Source organism: Branchiostoma belcheri, unplaced genomic scaffold (genome assembly GCF_001625305.1).
Source record: "Branchiostoma belcheri isolate BF01 breed outbred unplaced genomic scaffold, Haploidv18h27 scaffold23, whole genome shotgun sequence".
NCBI lineage: Eukaryota > Metazoa > Chordata > Leptocardii > Amphioxiformes > Branchiostomatidae > Branchiostoma > Branchiostoma belcheri.
The window spans coordinates 2,117,103-2,136,223 of record NW_017803824.1 but is presented as its reverse complement, the minus strand read 5'-3'; the positions used below and the strand labels follow the sequence as shown (position 1 = coordinate 2,136,223).

The 19,121-nt window shown below is 41.2% G+C and overlaps 3 protein-coding genes across 4 annotated transcripts in view; 1 reads left to right on the top strand and 2 right to left on the bottom strand.

The window, feature by feature from the left end:
• LOC109470606 (protein FAM114A2-like) overlaps window positions 1-9,333 on the top strand; it is a 10,257-nt gene extending 924 nt beyond the window's left edge. The window contains exons 2-15 of one of the 2 annotated variants that reach the window (XM_019769608.1): window positions 2,246-2,796; window positions 2,985-3,063; window positions 3,499-3,543; window positions 3,900-4,019; window positions 4,197-4,348; window positions 4,592-4,735; window positions 5,118-5,223; window positions 5,604-5,771; window positions 6,102-6,187; window positions 6,345-6,419; window positions 7,059-7,198; window positions 7,521-7,593; window positions 7,708-7,764; window positions 8,031-9,333. In XM_019769608.1, the coding sequence (XP_019625167.1) occupies window positions 2,248-2,796; window positions 2,985-3,063; window positions 3,499-3,543; window positions 3,900-4,019; window positions 4,197-4,348; window positions 4,592-4,735; window positions 5,118-5,223; window positions 5,604-5,771; window positions 6,102-6,187; window positions 6,345-6,419; window positions 7,059-7,198; window positions 7,521-7,593; window positions 7,708-7,764; window positions 8,031-8,147 (1,911 nt within the window). In that variant the 5' untranslated portion in view covers window positions 2,246-2,247 and the 3' untranslated portion in view covers window positions 8,148-9,333. The remainder of the gene's footprint in view (window positions 1-2,245; window positions 2,797-2,984; window positions 3,064-3,498; window positions 3,544-3,899; window positions 4,020-4,196; window positions 4,349-4,591; window positions 4,736-5,117; window positions 5,224-5,603; window positions 5,772-6,101; window positions 6,188-6,344; window positions 6,420-7,058; window positions 7,199-7,520; window positions 7,594-7,707; window positions 7,765-8,030) is intronic. The other variant, XM_019769609.1, reaches the window with a different exon arrangement.
• Window positions 9,334-9,789: 456 nt separating this feature from the next.
• On the bottom strand, window positions 9,790-17,653 carry LOC109470625 (nucleoporin p58/p45-like). The gene is made up of 11 exons (XM_019769650.1): window positions 17,473-17,653; window positions 17,172-17,193; window positions 16,982-17,047; window positions 16,603-16,777; window positions 15,888-15,967; window positions 15,344-15,462; window positions 14,993-15,075; window positions 14,589-14,730; window positions 14,334-14,399; window positions 13,735-13,998; window positions 9,790-10,508 (listed from the first exon to the last, which is right to left on the bottom strand). The coding sequence occupies exons 4-11, from the start codon at window positions 16,675-16,677 to the stop codon at window positions 10,375-10,377; spliced, it is 963 nt and encodes a 320-aa protein (XP_019625209.1). The 5' UTR covers window positions 16,678-16,777; window positions 16,982-17,047; window positions 17,172-17,193; window positions 17,473-17,653; the 3' UTR covers window positions 9,790-10,374.
• The window catches only part of LOC109470560 (nucleoporin p58/p45-like), a 6,965-nt gene continuing 5,011 nt past the window's right edge, over window positions 17,168-19,121 (bottom strand). Inside the window, exons 2-5 of the mRNA XM_019769524.1 lie at window positions 18,543-18,616; window positions 17,880-18,227; window positions 17,473-17,682; window positions 17,168-17,193 (exon numbers count right to left, since the gene is read on the bottom strand). Coding sequence (XP_019625083.1) covers window positions 17,168-17,193; window positions 17,473-17,682; window positions 17,880-18,227; window positions 18,543-18,616 — 658 coding nt within the window. The remainder of the gene's footprint in view (window positions 17,194-17,472; window positions 17,683-17,879; window positions 18,228-18,542; window positions 18,617-19,121) is intronic.

The window sequence follows — 19,121 nt, the reverse complement described above, 5'->3', positions numbered from 1 at the left end:
ATATGAAGGAGTACAGTTTGCCTCTTCCAGAGTACAGGCTAAGTTCTGGTGTCAAACGCCATGGTGCCAAAGACAATTTCCTGGGCAAATTTCATGCAAAATTCTGTTTTACATCTGCTTGGAAATCAAAGAGGGCTGACCTACAGTCTTGCTCCCACCTCCTGGGTCGGTGACCTGTGGTAACCTTGCACGTCACGTGAAAGCAAAATGGCGGCATCCAGGCAGGCAAGGAGAGTGTACACCTGTTGGTCAAGGTTTTCCTTCGCCTTCTTCGTCTTGACATCACTGGTTGTCGGAAACGACTCCTTCAGTAGACAGGTGTGTTGACTGTGACAAAATAGTGCCGGGTCTTGGTGTGTAACCATCTCTGTCTTACCCAATTCGCCCTCTCAATAATTAATCTCAGCCTTTGGGGGAGGGTAACAAACGTAAATTATATAACATGAATTGTGTTGCTTACCATTTGTAATCAGTAATATTTATCAACATTAGTAAGAGTCCAGTAGATCATTTGGGTGATATTTAATAAGGACATTATTCAATATTATTTACAGTATTATTCTATAAAAAAATTAAAAAGGCCTCAATAACTTTATTATGTGATGATCACATTTTTGTTAACGCCGTGGCTATATACACTCCCGGTGTGTATATAAAAGACAAATAGATTTTATATACACTCCGAAATACTAGCCTCCTTGGTAGGCCCAAAACTTGGGTTTTTGTGAGTGTTTGAGGATTCAGGGGCACCAAGTTTAAACCTCGGTCTTCAAGTTTATCTTATTGGATGATGAAAATCAGAAAACAACACGGAAATCTCCACCGAAGTTCGGTCGAGCGGACCCGCCCCGCCCCGCTTGCGCGGGGCCCGGGACCCTCCGCTCCCGGCGGCGGCGGCGAGACCGGTCGCGCGCCCCTGGCGTCCTCGCTACCTGGTTGATCCTGCCAGTAGTCATAGGCTTGTCTCAAAGTTTAAGCCACGCACGTGCAAGTTTAAACTGTCTCAGTGAAACTGCGAATGGCTCATTAAATCAGTTATGGTTCCTTTGATCGTCACATCCTACATGGATAACTGTGGTAATTCTAGAGCTAATACATGCGGAAGAAGCGCCGACCTCACGGTCTGGCGTGCATTTATCAGACCAAGACCAACCCGGGGTTCGCCCCGGTCCCTTTGGTGACTCCAGATAACACAGCCGATCGCGCGGTCTTCGCACCGGCGAGAGATCATTCGAATGCCCTATCAACTTTCCGGGAGTGTATATAAAAGACAAATAGATCTTATATACACACCGGGAGTGTACATAAAAGACAAATAGATTTTATATACACTCCCGGAGTGTATATAAAAGACAAATAGATTTTATATACACTCCCGGAGTGTATATAAAAGACAAATAGATTTTATATACACTCCCGGAGTGTATATAAAAGACAAATAGATTTTATATACACTCCGGGAGTGTATATAAAAGACAAATAGATTTTATATACACTCCGGGAGTGTATATAGCCACGTTCAAATTATTATATAACACGTCACAAATGACATGTCATGGTATGACATACGGATTCTGTGTGTGCTGCCAATCTTAATCTGGAGACATTTATTGAAGCGTTAAAGCTTACCTTACTCATGCAATAATGCAAATGATTTCCACTTACATGTTTTTGTCCCCAAATGTATCAAAGGTATCCTAATGTTGATAATTTAATGCCATTAGTATGGCTATAACATTACAACCATTAACCTTCAAACAGACAAGGGCAGCAGGGACCAACCCATCATCATCCATCATAACTGGTTACATTGGTTATTACAACTGTCAAAAGGGCGAGATGATAGATTTGTCCATATCCGGACACACTGAAAGCCTGAAAAAGTCACCTTCATATCACATTATATATGCTATAAATAGAACATCAGAAACACAATTGGACATGCATTGAATACTAGTAATTTGGTTAGGTGTTTTCTCCTGCCTTGAGAGCATCTATGCACAAAATTGTAGGTGTACTAGTAGTCGCAGCCTAACTGAATTGGGAATTTCTAAGGACTCATGCATGCAGTAAGTACTACTGTACTTTGATATTGTTGATATGACAGTATATGTATTTGTCTCCCAGCAGATATTTCATCTGAGTGACACTCTCACACTTTTAAGTCATACTGTAACTGGTATTATGAGAATATGACCATTCCTATCCATAACATCTTGACAAGTTGATTTTTGCTTTTTCACAGCCATGTCATCTTCTGAAGCAGAGGAGGAGGGGTTCGAGAGTGCAGGGGAGGATGTTGAAGAGAAAACAAAACAAACACAAAAAACATCACCCAAGAAACAAACAGACAATAAAGAGAACGATGAAACAGCCAGTAAGGAAACCACTGAGAAGTCACAGGCAGAAGGAGGAGTGAAGGCAGAAAATGAGGAAAGTCAAAACAGCACTGATGAGGCTGAACCCAAGAAGAAGGAGGATGCTGAGCCTGAGAAAGAAGAGAATGCTGAACCCAAAGAGGAGAAGGTGGATGCTGTACCAAGCACTGATGACAAGTCAACCAAAGACAGTGGAGATACTGAACCTAAAGCATCTGCCACAACCACTGATGAGGATTCAAAAGATGAAGTAAGAAAAGAAGACGCAGAAGGAGAAGAAGACTCAGTTGAAGAACCGCCCAAGGATGGAGAAGATATGGAAAGAAAACCCATCCCGTTGAGGAAGAGACCGGGAAAAGAAGAGGAGGAGAAGGAAGAGAAAATTCATGCTGCCTTGGACAAACTGGCGGGAGAAGAGGTAAAGAAAGTTGTTCTCATGTTTAGGAAGATTACTGAAAAACGAAAACATGATAATCAAAACACAAAAGTATTTACTAATAAGTGCTATATATCTACCCAATATAGACAAATACATGTAACTTTTTATTTAGACAGTTACACCTACCAGTATTCAAGCTTTATTTTTGCCAACTGTTCTCATTCCAGAAGCCATCAGGCGGCTGGGGTTGGGGTGGTTGGGGGTCTTCTTTTGGATCCTCTCTGATGTCTACAGCCTCAGCTGTTGGTGAGTTCAGTCTTATGTTTTATTTGCACACTAAGTACATGTGGTTAAGCCGAGGTAGACAAGGGTAGGGCACAATCCACAGTCTGTGCTAGGATAGGTAAATGTTATTTTGAACTCCATAAAACCCTATCACCCGTGGTCAGTCCTCAACCAAGTTGCTTAAACTTTCTCTTATCCATTGGCTGTTTTTTTTAAACAACCAACTTGTTACATGTCTATTTCTCATAGACTTTTATTTCAGTGTGTATTTACTTAATGTAACGTCCTTGGTATTTATAGTCCATTTTGTTATTGTTTTTCTTGTTGCTCATTGAAGTGTCATCGCAGCCTGGGGCCTTCCTGTCCCATTGGCAAATATTTATGGCACAGCAACAAAATCAATGAAAGATCCTTGTTATAGGAGTGACTCATGACTTTCTACTTTATTGTTTTCAGGGCAAAGTTTTGTATCTGTTGTAGAGGATGTGGAGTCATCAATAGGTACCACAATTTAGAAGAACTTCTCTGTTTCCAGTCTTGAAATCTGCTCTCCTAATCCACAAGCTTGATGAACAATCACCTGTATACTAATTCTGGTCTCTGCCCAGCTGATTTTTATGTTCTCAAAGGGTTTTTCCAGCTGCAGTTCTATTAATTATGAATTATTGAGGTGTGCAGACTTTTGCTGCAGGGTACACATGGTTCTCTGATTCTTACTAATTACTTGTTGGTTCTTTCCTGATGTTGTGCTGATCAATGGGTACTCATTGCAGTGACAGTATATACTGTACAATGTATGCTGAAAAATGTATGTCCCAACAAAAATTAAAAACAAAAATTCCTCCTTTGCTCTTTAGGATCAGGACTGACAAATGTGGTCCATGGAGTCGAGTCATCTCTGGGAATCCCTACTCCAGAGGAAATGTCTAAAGAGGAGGCTGAGACTGCAAAAGATGACAAGTCAAAGGAGGATAAGGGCAAGTTTATTAAAGTCCACTGATACCCTTATGAGTTATGGAAGGCTGAAAGTGTTTCCTCGCCAGTTTCAGAGTATCATCTTTGATATTGTGTGCAAGCATGATGTTTATGACTATGGCAACATATTGAGAATTACTACCCTGTGTAATGATAACAAATGTTGTTTTGGTATAAAGGACCAGAGGAGAAAGGAGAATCAGAGAAAACAGAAGAGGCCAAGGAAGAGAAAGAGGGAGCAGGAGGAGAGGCCTCTCCTCAACAGGCATCAGGAGGGGGGCTGTGGGGGGCCTTGGGTGTGTCCATGGTGGCCAATGTTGTGCAGAACACTGTAAGTGGGATTACTAACTACTAAGTACCTAATACCAGCTCAGAAAACAAGAAACAGTCATGCCTTCAAGTACTGAAGTTTTCAACCAAGGATTGAGGTGTTCAAAAACTCCTTCTTTCCTAGAACTATTGCAGAGTTAAATTGTTTTTTTTAAATCAATTTTCAGGCTCCAATTTTTTATTTTGAGTGTACAGCTACAGGAAAATATAATCTACAGACTGTTTGTTATTGACTGCGTTACAGACTAAGAAAGTGGTGAGTGGAACCTTAGATTCGCTGGAGTATGTCGGGAAGAAGACCATGGATGTGTTGGCTGAAGGTGACCCCGGGTACAAGAAGACCAAACACATCATAGAGGTGGCAGGACAGAAGTCACACCTGTCCCAGGTAGGGTCGCCATTCTACACTTTGTCACAGGCAAACAAGATGAAACCACAATAGCATGAAAGTTCCATATGTGTTGAAATAAAGACTCAACTTTTTCTGCCAACACTGGAATGAAGTGGAACTCTGGCATGTATGACTCGCTACTACAGTCACGTGTCTCTGACGTCGCATTCCAAGACTAGACCGGTCCATTCCGTGAACAAGGTTGAGGGAGTCAGCTGAAAATTTGTGGTAAGTCCCAATTCAATATAGTGTTGGCAGAGAAAGTTGAGTCTTTATTTCATAAGATGAAACCATATTTGCACTAGAATTTCCTAAGTTTACCGTTAAAGTATAATGTGAGAGACATGTGAACTCATTTCCTCCTCTCCTGTTGTGGCAGGTGTTGCGAGAAGCCAAGGAGGAGGCAGAGAAACGAGCAAAAGAAGCTGAAGAGGAGGAGGCCCACAGGAAGGCCAACTTTGGCATCATGTTTGATGAGTTCCAAGGTAAGCTCCGTGGCTGAACTAATTATTTAATTAAGCTACGTCATAAATGTGTCATTTTATAGTAATAAAAGTCATGACTTTGAAATAGACCTTGTTTAGAAGGAGGAGTTTTGTGAAGGCCCTCTTATATCTGAAAAAGTGGAGTTGAGTGGAGTTGTCAAATTAAAGCTGAGCATGATACCTCGTATGTGCTGTAGGTTTGCCAAAAAACAGTTACTCGAGCAACTGGATATGATTTTGGGAACTGTCAGATGTTTCAGGTAGCATGCACTACCTTTCAGTGATACTGACTGTCTCCCAAATCATATCCAGTTACTGGAGTAACTGTTTTTTGGCATATCTTATTACCTGGATGTCTAACCTTCACCGACATGTTGTAGGTTTGGCCCACCTGGAGGCCCTGGAGATGCTGTCCAACCAGAGTGAAGGGAAGGTGCAGGCTGTGCTGTCTGCCCTGACAGGGGAGGAGCAGGAGGAGCTGAAGGCTGAGCTCATCAGGGTGAAGGAGGCCTTCAAACTGGAGGATGTGGTGGAGGAGGAGACAGAAGGTACGGACACAGAAGGGTTTGTCCTGCATTGTTAAGGGCCTGGTCACATATGTCATGCAATTGTTTAATGATTACCAAACTGAGGACATTCTTGGGATCTGGACTAGCTGAAGGGAGCTTATTTCCTAATTTGGTGTTTTCTCTTGAATAAAGATTTGGAATAAAGATAATTTAGTGCTTTCTCTTTGCATAAAGATTTTGCATACCCTGTACAACTGTACTTCTTAATATGAAATGGTGATATATTGAGTTTCTTTTGCACCACATTTGTAAAACCTCATACACAGGGTTAAGTATTTGACTGAATTCCTGTCTATTGTCTATCCCCAGGACAAGAAGTGCAGGAGTTTGCCAAGACTGTCACTGAGCTTCTGTTTGAACTGCACATTGGGATGACTCCAGATAAACTGAACAAGGTTTGTAAGCCAGCTGTTAGTATTAACCTTTTTCTATGTTTTGCATATACACAATTTGCCTCACACAAATGAGGTACTTGAAGTTGATTTTAGCCTTAATCTGTAATAGATACCAGGCACTGAGTCTTATGCACCATTGCTATCCACCCCTCACCAGGCCCAGACTGATGCTCTGGAGTACCTGACTCAATGTGAGGAGGACCTGGAAGAAGAGGAGACTAAGGATCCACAGGTGGGCTGTGTTGGTTTAACACCATCCCTGTCCCTGGTGCTGAAAACACCATTCCTGTCCCTAGTGCTGAAAACACCATCCCTGTCTCTAGTGCTGAACATACCATCCCTGTCCCTAGTGCTGAAAACACCATCCCTGTCCCTAGTGCTGAACATACCATCCCTGTCCCTAGTGCTGAAAGCACTATCCCTGTCCCTAGTGCTAAAAACACCATCTCTGTCCCTAGTGCTGAAAGCACTATCCCTGTCCCTAGTGCTGAAAACACTATCCCTGTCCTAGTGCTGAAAACGCCATCCCTGTCCTAGTGCTGAAAATACTATCCCTGTCCCTAGTGCTGAAAACACTATCCCTGTCCCTGGTGCTGAAAACACCATCCCTGTCCCTAGTGCTGAAAACACCATCCCTGTCCCTAGTGCTGAAAACACCATCCCTGTCCTCCAAAACACCATCCCTGTCCCTAGTGCGGAAGACACTATATCTGTGCATCAAATGTTGTGAGACCCTATCTGTGCGATATATCTTGTATGATAATAATTGTTCCCCTTCGATTTAGGATTCCATTCCTTTCATTAACTGTGATAATAAAAAAAATCTATCTTGTATCTGCCCATATCTAACCCACATTGTTGTCCCTGTCAGGATTTGCACACAGCAGCCATCCAGATGCTGGCTGAGCTGACTGCCAAGTCCATCCACCAGTTTCTGAAGGCTGCTGAGCTCATCCTGATGCAGAAGGATCCAGAGAAAACCCCACTGGAGAGGGCACAGACTCTCACCAAGTACGTCAGTGTTAAGTTCTTGCTCTTATTATGAAGCAAATTTAAACTGTAATTTCCAACACAAGAAATTGGACTCACCCAAATTTTCGACCGTACAACTCCAGTTTTTGTCAAGGAATTAGCAATCCACCGCTTCCGTGACATCACACAGATAACACACGTGACTCCGTGAGCAGTGGATCATAGGTTGCAGAAAGTCTGTGGCGTCCCCCGTCTCTTGCTCTTATATTGATGAACTGGCCGCACACTACACTTTTGAGGAGCTTCATACTTTATTGTGTATCTGCGCAGTTGTTACTTACACTTTACTGTTCTGTTGTAGATTGACGTCTGCCCTGTGTGAGGAGGTGTCAGTCCTGTCCAACAAGTACTGTGTGTGCCTCAACAAGGCAGCGGTGAGTCAACATGCCATGTCCAGCCCTGTCTGTGGTTATGATTGCTTGTTTGATTTTTGATAGAGACTCTCATGGGCAAGACATGACTGCTAATTGTTGGATGTTCCCTTGCAGAGTAAAACTGAGAAACCAGATGACTTCAGTCACTTGATAACCAATGTGTACCTTGAGGTAAGGTACTTTCTAAGTTGCCTGGCATTTCTCTGTCAATGTAAAGTAATTCGATGCACTTCTCAGGAGTACCAGTAACCAGTTACATTATGAATCACTAGGAGATGGAAAATGTTTGGACTTTAACTATTATCTGCATGTGAATGTTATAGCACCAAGGGCAGGGAAAGTAGTGTGTGATTGTGGTTCAGCCCCAAGGACATGGAAATATGTCTGGGAGCAATCAAATCTACCAGTTGAGTTCATTTTTCATCTTCTTTATCCAGGCCTCCAACAGTGCCTCCTACATCCAGGATGCCTTCCAGTTGTTGCTGCCCATCATTCAGGAATCCTGTATTCAGACCAAGAACCTGGCACTGTCTGCATTCCAGAAGCACCTATAGCCTCAGCAAACGTTGTGTGTAATGATCCTGCCTTATAATAGACGACTGCATCTATTCTGTTCCTTGGTTGTCGGTAGCCTATTTGGTGATTAGCAAAGAAAATGTTTGTTTTGGGTATGGCCGCCATTTCTGTACTTCCTGTTTTGAAACCTGAATTTCTGATCGTTTCCCATGTTTGTTGCTGCCTAACCATCAAAAGATACATACTGGTAGTATGTACAAAATGTACTTGGAAGTAAATGAGTTTTAAGAGTTATTTGATATTGATAATCATATGGAGCACTCTGCCTTATTTCATTCTGTTGATCTCAAATCTTCCTGACAAATAGATAAAAAGAAGTACATGTGCAAGGATTGGAAATGTTGTGTCTTACTAAGTCGTGTCCCTTAAGAGGGATGTTGTGTGCCTAGTGCCTATTGTACATAAATTGTACTGTGTCAATATTAAATGTACTGAGATGGCATAGTTGGATTAAAGCATTTTTCAGTCATGTTATTTAGTAAACAGAAACTTCATGTAAGCAAGCTGATGGGATGAAGTTGTGTCAGTATGGCAAAAGAAGTGTGGAAGTAAAATGTATGTTTAATGGAAAATAGGAAACATTTGATAGAGCTGTGGTGTATCTTTGTTCATTCATGCCTTTGGCAATCAACACTAGAGAGGGCTAATGCTTACCATACATGGTTTATTTACTGGTAATTTGCTGTTGATATTTAATTATCATAGTTAGTTAACTTATTGAGTTAGCGAAGTCCCAAAAACATTGGTTCCAATGTTTCAAAGGTGTCACAGTTTGGAATTTGTTCAATAACAGAATATCCAATATTTTGTAGGTTTAGTAGTTGTTACTAACTTACTTGAATGTTGAATAACTAACCTGTTCAATTTGTCTCAGTGGCATAAACATAATGGGCATTGCAAAAATTAAAGACTGTCATATCATATCTCATTAATAATTTTCGTTAGTGCAAATGGGTTTTACTCATTAGATAACCCTTTGAAGATCCTTTCTATCCACAACTTAGCGCAAAACTAAGGGTATAAATCAGTTTCTTGGCATTGTGACTTCCCCAACTAATTGCTTTCATGTACTCATGTATGGCTTTGCTGTGAATTTGTCAAGGAAGATACAAATTTTTTTTTTCTGTGGACCTGTAGTTGCCTTAAGTGGAAACAAAAGCCTTATACTGCAACAGTAAAAACTAATATAATGGTTTTCATGGATACGCAATTATAGCAGAAGTTGCTGATCTGCTATTTTGGTATATCATATGAGCTTTGGTATATTTTTCAAGTAGATTTGTCTGTCCTGAACATTGCAGTGCTGGATATGAGATGTAACAATGAATAAACATGTTTAGAATCAGTCTGCAATTGGGTTTATATTACTAGTACATATTTCTGATAACCTTATTTCATTTAGAATATAAAAAGTGAGTGAAGACAAGGAAATAAATAGCCTGAGTGCCATCCTATTTAATGCGGGGCTCCAATACCTTACGAATTCATTTGGAGCGAGTATGGAAGCTCAGGCATACAAATAGGATGGCACCCAGGCTAGGAAATACAGAGTTAATGTACTAATATTTAGTAAAAGTTGCCAGTACAAAGACTAAAGGTGCCAGTGACATACAAGAGGAATGTTTATTTCAAGGTAAGACTTGACATTTGCTACAAGCTGTATGAATCAAAATACTGTTACAAGAGTAGACAAGAACACTATGATGTTGCAAGTAGAAGTACAATGTGTAACAATACAAATACACAGCCTTTACAATAGCTAAACTTGTTTTCTATTTAAGGTTTTAGATTTACTATCAAACATGATTACCCAGTATTTCAGAAAGTCAGAGTCTAGTATCCTGTAAGTGTACAATAGCTGAATCTAACACCATTTTGATGGCTGAGACATGGCACTGTATGTACATTGTAAATATGGTAATTACAAGTCAAGAACAAGTTATCACAAGTTCAGTACTTCCCTTTCTTGTCACATATCCTTTCTTCCTAACTAGCATTTTATGTGTTACGTCCTGTTATTTATGCTCCATGGTTTTCATAGCCTGAGCGTCAGCATTTTTAGCTTTCATTCACTCCCCATGATCCACTACCGACTGGCTGGCAGCAGATTGTGGGAAGTGAACGAAAGCTAAAAAGGCTGACACTCAGGCTTTGGTTTTTAATAATTTCATGGGAAACATCTTGATGGTACACTAGGTAGTATCACTAAAATCTTTTCCCTTTCTTATTTCCAGCAGGAGGCTTTTGTAACTGGAAGGGTTTGTTGGCTGCGGCGGTGGCACCGGACGCTGACGTTCCAAACAGCAGACCTACGTTTGACGGGAAGGGTGTAGCAGCACCTATGGGGAGAAATAAAGATTTGATCAGGGGCACGTCACTGCAGCATCTTGACCAAACAGAACATACTCAAGTTGCATATGTGTATGTGCAAATCATTTTCAATTTGTCATATTGACAATAACTATTACAAACTTAAGAACTGTTGAAGTCACAACATTCAGAGTGAAAAGGGTTTGTGTTATAAGCTTTGGACAATTTGTACAATACAGACAAACATGCGTTAGAGGTATGTACTGTTCAGGACAGGCAACTTAGTATTGTTTGTATGTGCCCTTTTCTTGTAGAGGGCATTTTTCTACCAAAATTAAGTTGGTGACAGCAGAAGTCAGCCAAAACAAGAAGTGAAATGATGTTAAGTCCAAATGGTATTGATATTATGAGGGTTTAAGTTGTTTTTTACAGCCAAATGTCTAAACTGTGATGTAAGAAAATATTATAGCCTTTTCACTGCCATCCACAGATTGATTTTCAATTAATTACAGCACATGACAGCAGGATTAGGGTTAATACAGTAATGTCTAAACAAGCCATGCTGATGAACTGTTATTACAGGACAGTAGTTTAATGCTCATATAGCATTTTCTATCGAGGGTGCTTGAGGCATTTTCCTTGAGTAAGCATACAGTCCTTCTGGTGATGTCAGATAGTATAGATTCTCTAACATGTACTAGTAATACATTTTTTCATGCACATTGTAGTCACCAGGTATGTTTGTGAACAGGATGGCTAGAAGTACATTTGGCCACATGCATACTTGGCAGAGAATACCTCAAGCCCACCAAAAGGCATAGCAGCTGTGACAGTGTTAGTCACAACACTGTTCAACGATTCCTTTAGTTATGCCACACTGATACACAACTCCTTGGTTCTGAAGATTAAAATAAGGTAAGAATATACAGGCACAAGATTGAAAACAAGTTTGAGATTGAATACAAACTTAGTACAGATTGAGTACAAATGTACATATTTGTGTTTTTCAAAAAATAGCACCAATTCTTGTGGAATCTTTTTGAAGGTTAGATTTCTGTCCTGGATAGGGTGGCTGTTTTCTTTTTCTTTGGTCAACATTAAGGCAGGAAAATCCCGAGGACCAAGGATTGCTATCAGCGCGGCACTGTCTACTGAAGAGTGCATGAAGTGTGGTGAGGGGAGGAGGTTGTTCTGACCTACAGACGAGGGTGGTGGGTGGTGAGGAAGACATGTCCCACTAAGACTTAAGCCCACTAAAGGCAGTGGACTGAGAGGGAGCACCAAAACCTGCAGCAGAGCAGAGCAACACACCACGTCAGACCACACCACTGCTGAGAGACAAGGTACAGCACAGAGCTACCTGCCTAAACCAGGCCAGTTCGTCTTCCCATTTACAATTGTACACAGTTATTCTATAACACAGGGATACATGTGCATAAGGCCATAGCAATTACGTATTTGTACATTATGTATTCAGAGTTGAATTATCAAATGTTCTACAAGGATCCCTTTGCCATCATTTCTGCCTTCTTTTTCAGAATACCGGTATGAACTATTTCTACTAACCTTAATTTACATTAAATTTAAATTTCTGTGTTCTTTTTCACAACATGAACCACATGTATTTCAATTATGAATTAACCTTAATTTACAACATGCAAATTTAGTAAAGATGCCAAGCACATAAACTGTATTACACATACGTAAGTATTCCATAGCCTGGGTACCATCGAGCGCAGCAGAGCAAAATCCTGATGGTACCCAGGCTAAGTATTCCAATATAGATACAATGTACATGTAAATTGTAATACAAAATTTTTATGCTTGAGTTAGTCAGTTTGTTTGTAACACTGGTCTACAACTGGCCTGGTTTAGGATACTTGAGAAAATAGTCTAATAGGAGAAAAGCATGAATAAAAAGGAGACATTTGGGAAAAAGACAAATGGAATGGAGAAAAATTAATGTTAGTTCAATATCATAAGCATGCTATTGTTATCAGAAGGTTGCCCTGAGCAAAGTCATGGCTGCATTATCATAAACGGCATACATGTACAATCAAAACTACTCAAGCATTTGCAAAAATACTTTACAGGAACAAAACGCCCAAAACAAAAATGTGAAGGTCTAATTCCCTTTGATGCTCCATCCCAGGATAAGCAAAAAAGAACCATGACAAGGACTTTGTATATTACAAGTTTGGGACGAGAAATTACAAACAAGAACCTAGAAAAAAGCCAAGCTAGGAAGCTCTGGTAGTGTTTATGAAGCCTGCATTTAAAACAAGTCAAAACAGGTAAATTGTGCCCTTAAAGTACTTGTACATAAGATACATGACTTCTTTTATTAGAAACTGTACAAATTAGTAATCTTACAAATCAATGTCAGTTGTTCCATACTACCGGTAAATCTTAAGCTTTGCTCAATGCTGGTACATGTAGCTTTTATCAAACTTAAAGCTATGACTTGCAAAGCTGAAGACTTGAGACCATCCAGTGATGCAGGCTTCAGAGACAGTTTCCTCACCAGATGCAAATGAACCAACAACGTAACGTTAACACACACAGATGTTCCCACAGGGTATAATATCATGTCTACCGGCATGTCTGGCACCTACCCATGGGCTTGGCTGTTTGATTACCAAACCCAAATGTGCTTGTGGCAGTCCCAATCCCTGCACTCAGGCTGCCTGAGCCAAAACCTGTGTGAACAGGTGGGCACAATGAGTACTCTTCTCAAACAATATAGCAGAGGGGATTCATTCCTCAAGCTAACCGACATCTTGCAGACACAGTTGTCCCTCAGTAAGACATCTGGAGCTTCATAGTTCCTGTTTAGAACTGAAACTGAAAAGTTCTAAACTGGAACTATGCGGCTCCAGATGTCTTACTGAGGGACGACTGTGTCTGCAAGATGTCGGTTAGCTTGAGGAATGAATCCCCTCTACTATATACTCTTCTAAACCAAATTAGACCCTTAATACCAGCGCCTTGCAACAATCTCGTTAAGGCCAATCTTTCCGTCAATTTTGTGCACAGAATCGATCTAACACCTTGCACCTGACCTCCACCCAAAAGCTGATAGAAGATCCCTTTTATAGGTTCCGCTGCTTGAACATTTTCCCAAAGTCAAATAATAGTATAGATTATGGCTGAGGAAAAACGGAGATAGGAGAATAAGGAGTATAGTATTCCACCTCAACACTTTTGAGCAAAACATTTGGTCCGTACACCAAAGCACAAACACCCCATGCTGACCTGTAGCTGGTTTGGTGGTTGTGGTGGCACCAAACGGTGTACCAAACTGAGGAGCACTTGTCCCAAAGGTGGTGGCCCCAGTCCCGGTACCAAATCCTGTTGTTCCTGTACCACCAAACAGAGTTGCAGTGCCCTGGCCTGTAGTACCCAAGCCTGTGGTGCCCAGGCCTGTAGCGCCCAGGCCTGTAGCACCTGTACCAAAGGCACCAGTCGTGCCCAGTCCACCGATGCCTGTAGTGTTCAGACCCAGGGTAGGAGGGGCACCTGGAGCAAGAAGGAATAAAAACACAATTGTGTAACATGGTAAATACTTGTACAACTATCACTGCTACTTACAACAGTAAAACTCTATCTACCTTTTTACCATTCACGAGCCGTTACACGATGTACAGTCAACCCTCTCTAAAGTGGACACTCAAGGGACTGAGCAAAAACGTTCATATGCTGCAGGTGTCCTCCCCATAGATGGTTGGTCATCCAAAGGATTGGCAAATGTATATGTATCCAGTAATAGGCTTATGAAAGTACAAATGTATTTGAAATCTGAAAGATCAAGAGCAACTACATTTTGTAAATAAGTTTTTGGAAACATGACTTACCTGCTGTTGGCTGCTGTTGGGCATTGAGTGCTGTTGCCATGGCAACAGCCGCTGCATTGGTCATTCCTATGAAAAGATTTTACCAAATAAGGTCATGACAAGGAAACAGGAGATGGGGAAAATTCTGATGATCAAAGTTCTATGGTGATTTTGTGGTAAAGTACCTCAAACGTGAGATAAGATGTAGCCCAATCTTTGAAAAATAAACTGAAATGAAGAAGATAAGACAGGAAAAGAAATGACAATGTCTGGTACCAGTAAAAGGAGAGGGTCCAACAGTGACTGGAGGTGGTTTGGACCTGGTGGAGGCTGACTGAGACTTCCGTCTGGCCTCAAACACATCCGAGGTGTCTCCCAGGAACACTTTCCTGTACACCAGGTACTGCTCCTTCTGAGTCTGGACACAACAACACAGCATTGATACATTGTTGAAGGTTAGACATTCAGGTAATGAGATACGCCAAAAATCAATCAGTTGCCAAAAAAGCAACTGGATATGATTTTGGAAAGGGTCAGATGTTTCAGGTAGCATCCACTACCTTTCGTCATTGACACTGACACATTGTTGAAACTGAAGGTCCAACTACTCAAAATTGTGTACATTTTACAAAGACAAAACATTAGGAATTTTCTTCTTAATCTCTGTTCTGTAACGTTACCTTGACTGCCTCGTGGATCCCATGTAGATTTCCTGCCAGGGCCACAAATGTCTCATGTAGTCTCCGCAGCACAGAAGACAGGGCTAAAACATGAAATTCAGAACATTACCATCATAAATCTGCATTCACACATTGATGGTACATGTACTTTGTTGGACTACACCAAAAATGTTCAGATAATCCAATATGAGCATTTTGGTGTTGATTCAGAACATGAATTTTTTTTTGGAAAATCAGAACAGAATGAAGCTAACAAATCTGACAGCAAATTGGTGTGTTATGTTTACCAGCTATACAGATACAGAATTAAATAAACTGGTGAGGCTTTATGCAGGAAATGTGTTGCCTTACTTTGTGGTGTGAAGTATGCAGGATGGGAGAGAGCAGCGATGTGGTTCTCCAGCTGCTCAATCTGCTGCCGACACATCAACATCTGCACCTCAAACTGTTCCACCAGCCGCTGGAAATACCTGCACAGAGGGGGAAACTGGTCAGTTAGTGGCATGCTCTACAGGGAAACTGATCAGTTAGTGGCATGTTCTACAGGGAAACTGATCAGTTAGTGGCATGTTCTACTAGTTCAACAGCTAAGGATTCGTATGAAAGTTAATCTGTGTTAATCTGTCCAACACAAGGGTTACACAGAGATCAAATTTTCAACCACCACTGTGTCTTCATCGGGATAATCAATGATCACTTACTTCCGAACGTAATCTCGTGAGAGTCACAACCATGGCTAAGGATTAACAGTCATCAAATCAGATAAAACTGGTGTCAAAAGCTGAGTGACCTGGCTACTGGACACAAGATTCAGAGGACACAGGTCTGATTATTGGTATTCCTGGCTAGAAGTTGTGTCCCTGGGAAAGGGTAAGACATGAGAAATCTGACTTACTCTGCAGGAGCTGTGTGCTCGTGCTGCAGGCCTGGGGGCGTGTCCTTAGTGCGCTGGGCAATCTCCACATTCTTCAGTTCCTGAAACATAACCATGCAGACACAGCATGTATCTTAGTAAAATGTTTTCCTTATGAAAGATCCTTTTGCCATGAACTATTCTATGAAGTCCTTGCTATTCTGTAACTTGGTATTACAAATGTACATTCTTTTTTAACTCTAAGAACTTGCTAAAATACAAATTCATTAAGTCTACTTTGCATTAGATTTCTTTTACGTATATAAACCTTGATACCTCAGTTATGAGTTATCCATGTGTCCAATCGTACACTACGTAAGATTGAGGGTATTGGCATTTTCAGTTTTCAGTAAGTTTTGCCTAGCCTGAGTGTCAGCCTTTATAGCTTTCGTCCGCTCTCCACGATATGCTACTGGCCAAAAAGCAAATCGTGGGGAGGGGACAAAAGCTAAAAAGGCTGACACTCAGACTAAGTTCAGATTCAGATTTTATTGAATATCAACTGACATGTCACATTAAGTGCATGAAATATGTCAAGTATTTACAACTTGTACTCAATTATTACAATAGATAGCATAAAATGTCACATGCATCTGCATAATTAGCGATAAAATACATCATAAAAACTTATTACATCAATGAGTACAGCTAAACATTCTAAGTTTTGCTCTAACTTGATGTAACAGAGCAGATGTACCTGTGCAGAGTCTGCCTTGAGTTTCTCTATGGCCACAGCGTTTCTCTGCAGCCCACTGGACACCACAGATAACATCTGCCTCAGCGCTGTGATGTCCTCCTGCACCTTATCAAGAGGCTTGGAGCTCACTCTCGAGATCTCATCTTGCACATCCTTCTGTTCTTTCACATATTTTCTGGAGATAAACATGTGTTCATTTAAAAGTTTACAATGTTTAAACCACCAAATAACTTCCTTATACATACTGTTTGTCAATGTCATTTCTTAATACATGTATCAAATGTCAGCCAACAGCAACCAACCACATATAGAGTAACACTACACACAGATTGAAGAGTTCTGCACTTGTACCTTTTTCTAAAGAATCTAGGATACCTACCTAAATGTTTCCACACTTTGACCAATTTCATTGGGTACTTCATTGTCCTTCCCGGCTTTACCATCACTGTAACAATAACAGGTGAACAGAATAAAGCAGTGAAGAAACTCCACAGGGCCACACCATTCAAAAGTATTGAATTTGATTTTGAACAAATTGACACCTTGATGTGGATATGGATAAAACTTACCCTGGTTTAGTTCCTACAGTGCCTGAAAAATGTCAAAGAGGGGATCATTAAAAAATGTACCATAACAAACTGACAAGCAAATGTTAAAATGGCCGCACAAGTCGATTCTGTTTTTGGAGGCAACACCCAACTAAACACATCTGTACAATCTCAGACTATAAATGCTATACTTGCACATTTTGTTACTGCACAAAACACAATTGAACATAACTTACAGTGTCTTCTCAAAATCAAAGACAAAGGACAGCTACCTTGTTCAGACATACAGACACATGAAGACTTAGACTAGTTAGACCCCCACCTGTTGTTGCAGTGCTGGCCTGGGAAGTGGGGCCGGTCCCACCCAGCCCTATACTGGCTGTAGTAGTGGCCGGTGCAGCCAGACCAGTCAACCCTCCCAAGGCCAGGCCACCAGCTGTAGTTGTCGTAGTTGTTGTTGCTGGTGCACCAAAAGTAAACCCACCGCCCAGCCCTGTACCAGTGGTGGTTGTTGTAGTTGTACCAAGGCCACCTGAGGATAAAATCATTAAAAAAAAAAACTTGTATAAAAATGACAGCAACAACAATTAACTACAGGTTTCAAAGTATCTGTGTAGACTTGTGGTCACTAGTCACTACAGTGTTGAAAACTGGCAAGTTGAAAAAAACAATGTTGACATTATGGCAGTGACAGTGACAGAATATATTGAACATGAACTGACATCTTACCAAGTTTAAGACCACCTGTGGTGGCTGGTGTTGCCCCAAACAGACCCCCGCCCAGCCCTGTTGTAGTGGTGGTGGCTGCTGTGGAGGCAGCAGTGGTCTTGTTGCCAAAGATGCCACCCATCAGCCCAGCTGTACTCGCAGCTGGCGTGCCGAACAAGCCACCTGTCGTAGCTGCTGCGGTGGTGGCTGCAGCAGGTGTGCCGAATATGGAGGCAGTGGTGGTGGCAGCCGTGGGGAGGGTCAGGACAAAGTTGGAGGTGGTGACGGGGGCAGTGTTGGTCAGGTTGAGGGTGAAGCCTGATGTGTTGCCTGTCTTGGTGGATGGGGTGCCGAAGGACAGTCCTGTCGCTGTGGTGGTGGAACATGGAAGAAACACTGGTAGATAAATATTTATGCTACTAGTATCTTGATATGGAACAATCCATTTTGGAATGGGGAGGGACTAAATGAACTGAAAGATGCTGTATTTGCTCCCGAGCAAATGTTGGCCTTTCTACTAAATTCTACTTATGCTGCCTTTCTTTATGCTATCAGTTTCTGTATCTCTTCACTATATTATTGCATGGCATCATGGCATTATAAAAATGCAGCACTTTCTTTATTCTGAGGTCTGGTGCCCAGGCAACATTTATGGTTGCCAGGAGTGATGACAAGCCATCTTACCTGGAGTTGTGGTGCCCACTCCAAGACCAGCGGCTGGGGCTGCTCCAAATGTCAGCCCTCCTATGGTGCCAGTGCTGCAAAGAGAAACAAGTTATTAATCCATAATTTGACATATTAATATGATTTTCTTGGATATTGGCTGAAAATAACTGAAAGATCAAAATATTTAGCTGAACAAATAAGTGAAACATCTAATAACATTTACTTTAACGTTACCGGCGTAAAGGCCAAGTGGTAAAACTGGAGCCTGAAAACTTGCTGCGCAACATCATGGATGGAGGGGAATCCCCATCGTCACAAAATATTCTACATACTTTTGTAAATTATTACAGATATTTTGGTTGAAAATAATGCATTTACTGGCGATATAAGAGGTTTGTAATGTATATGAGTTAAACTACATCTTCTTGTTCCTTCTTCAACAGCTTTAAATAGCCTTATAAATTGGGCTGTTCCAAAAAATAACTGTGGAGGGGGGGTGGAAGAGGTCTCAAATCAGCTTCTGACCCAACCCCCCTGTCCAGTCCAGAATTCTTTTTACCCACCCCCCGTCCGGTCCAATTTCATTATTTTGACCCA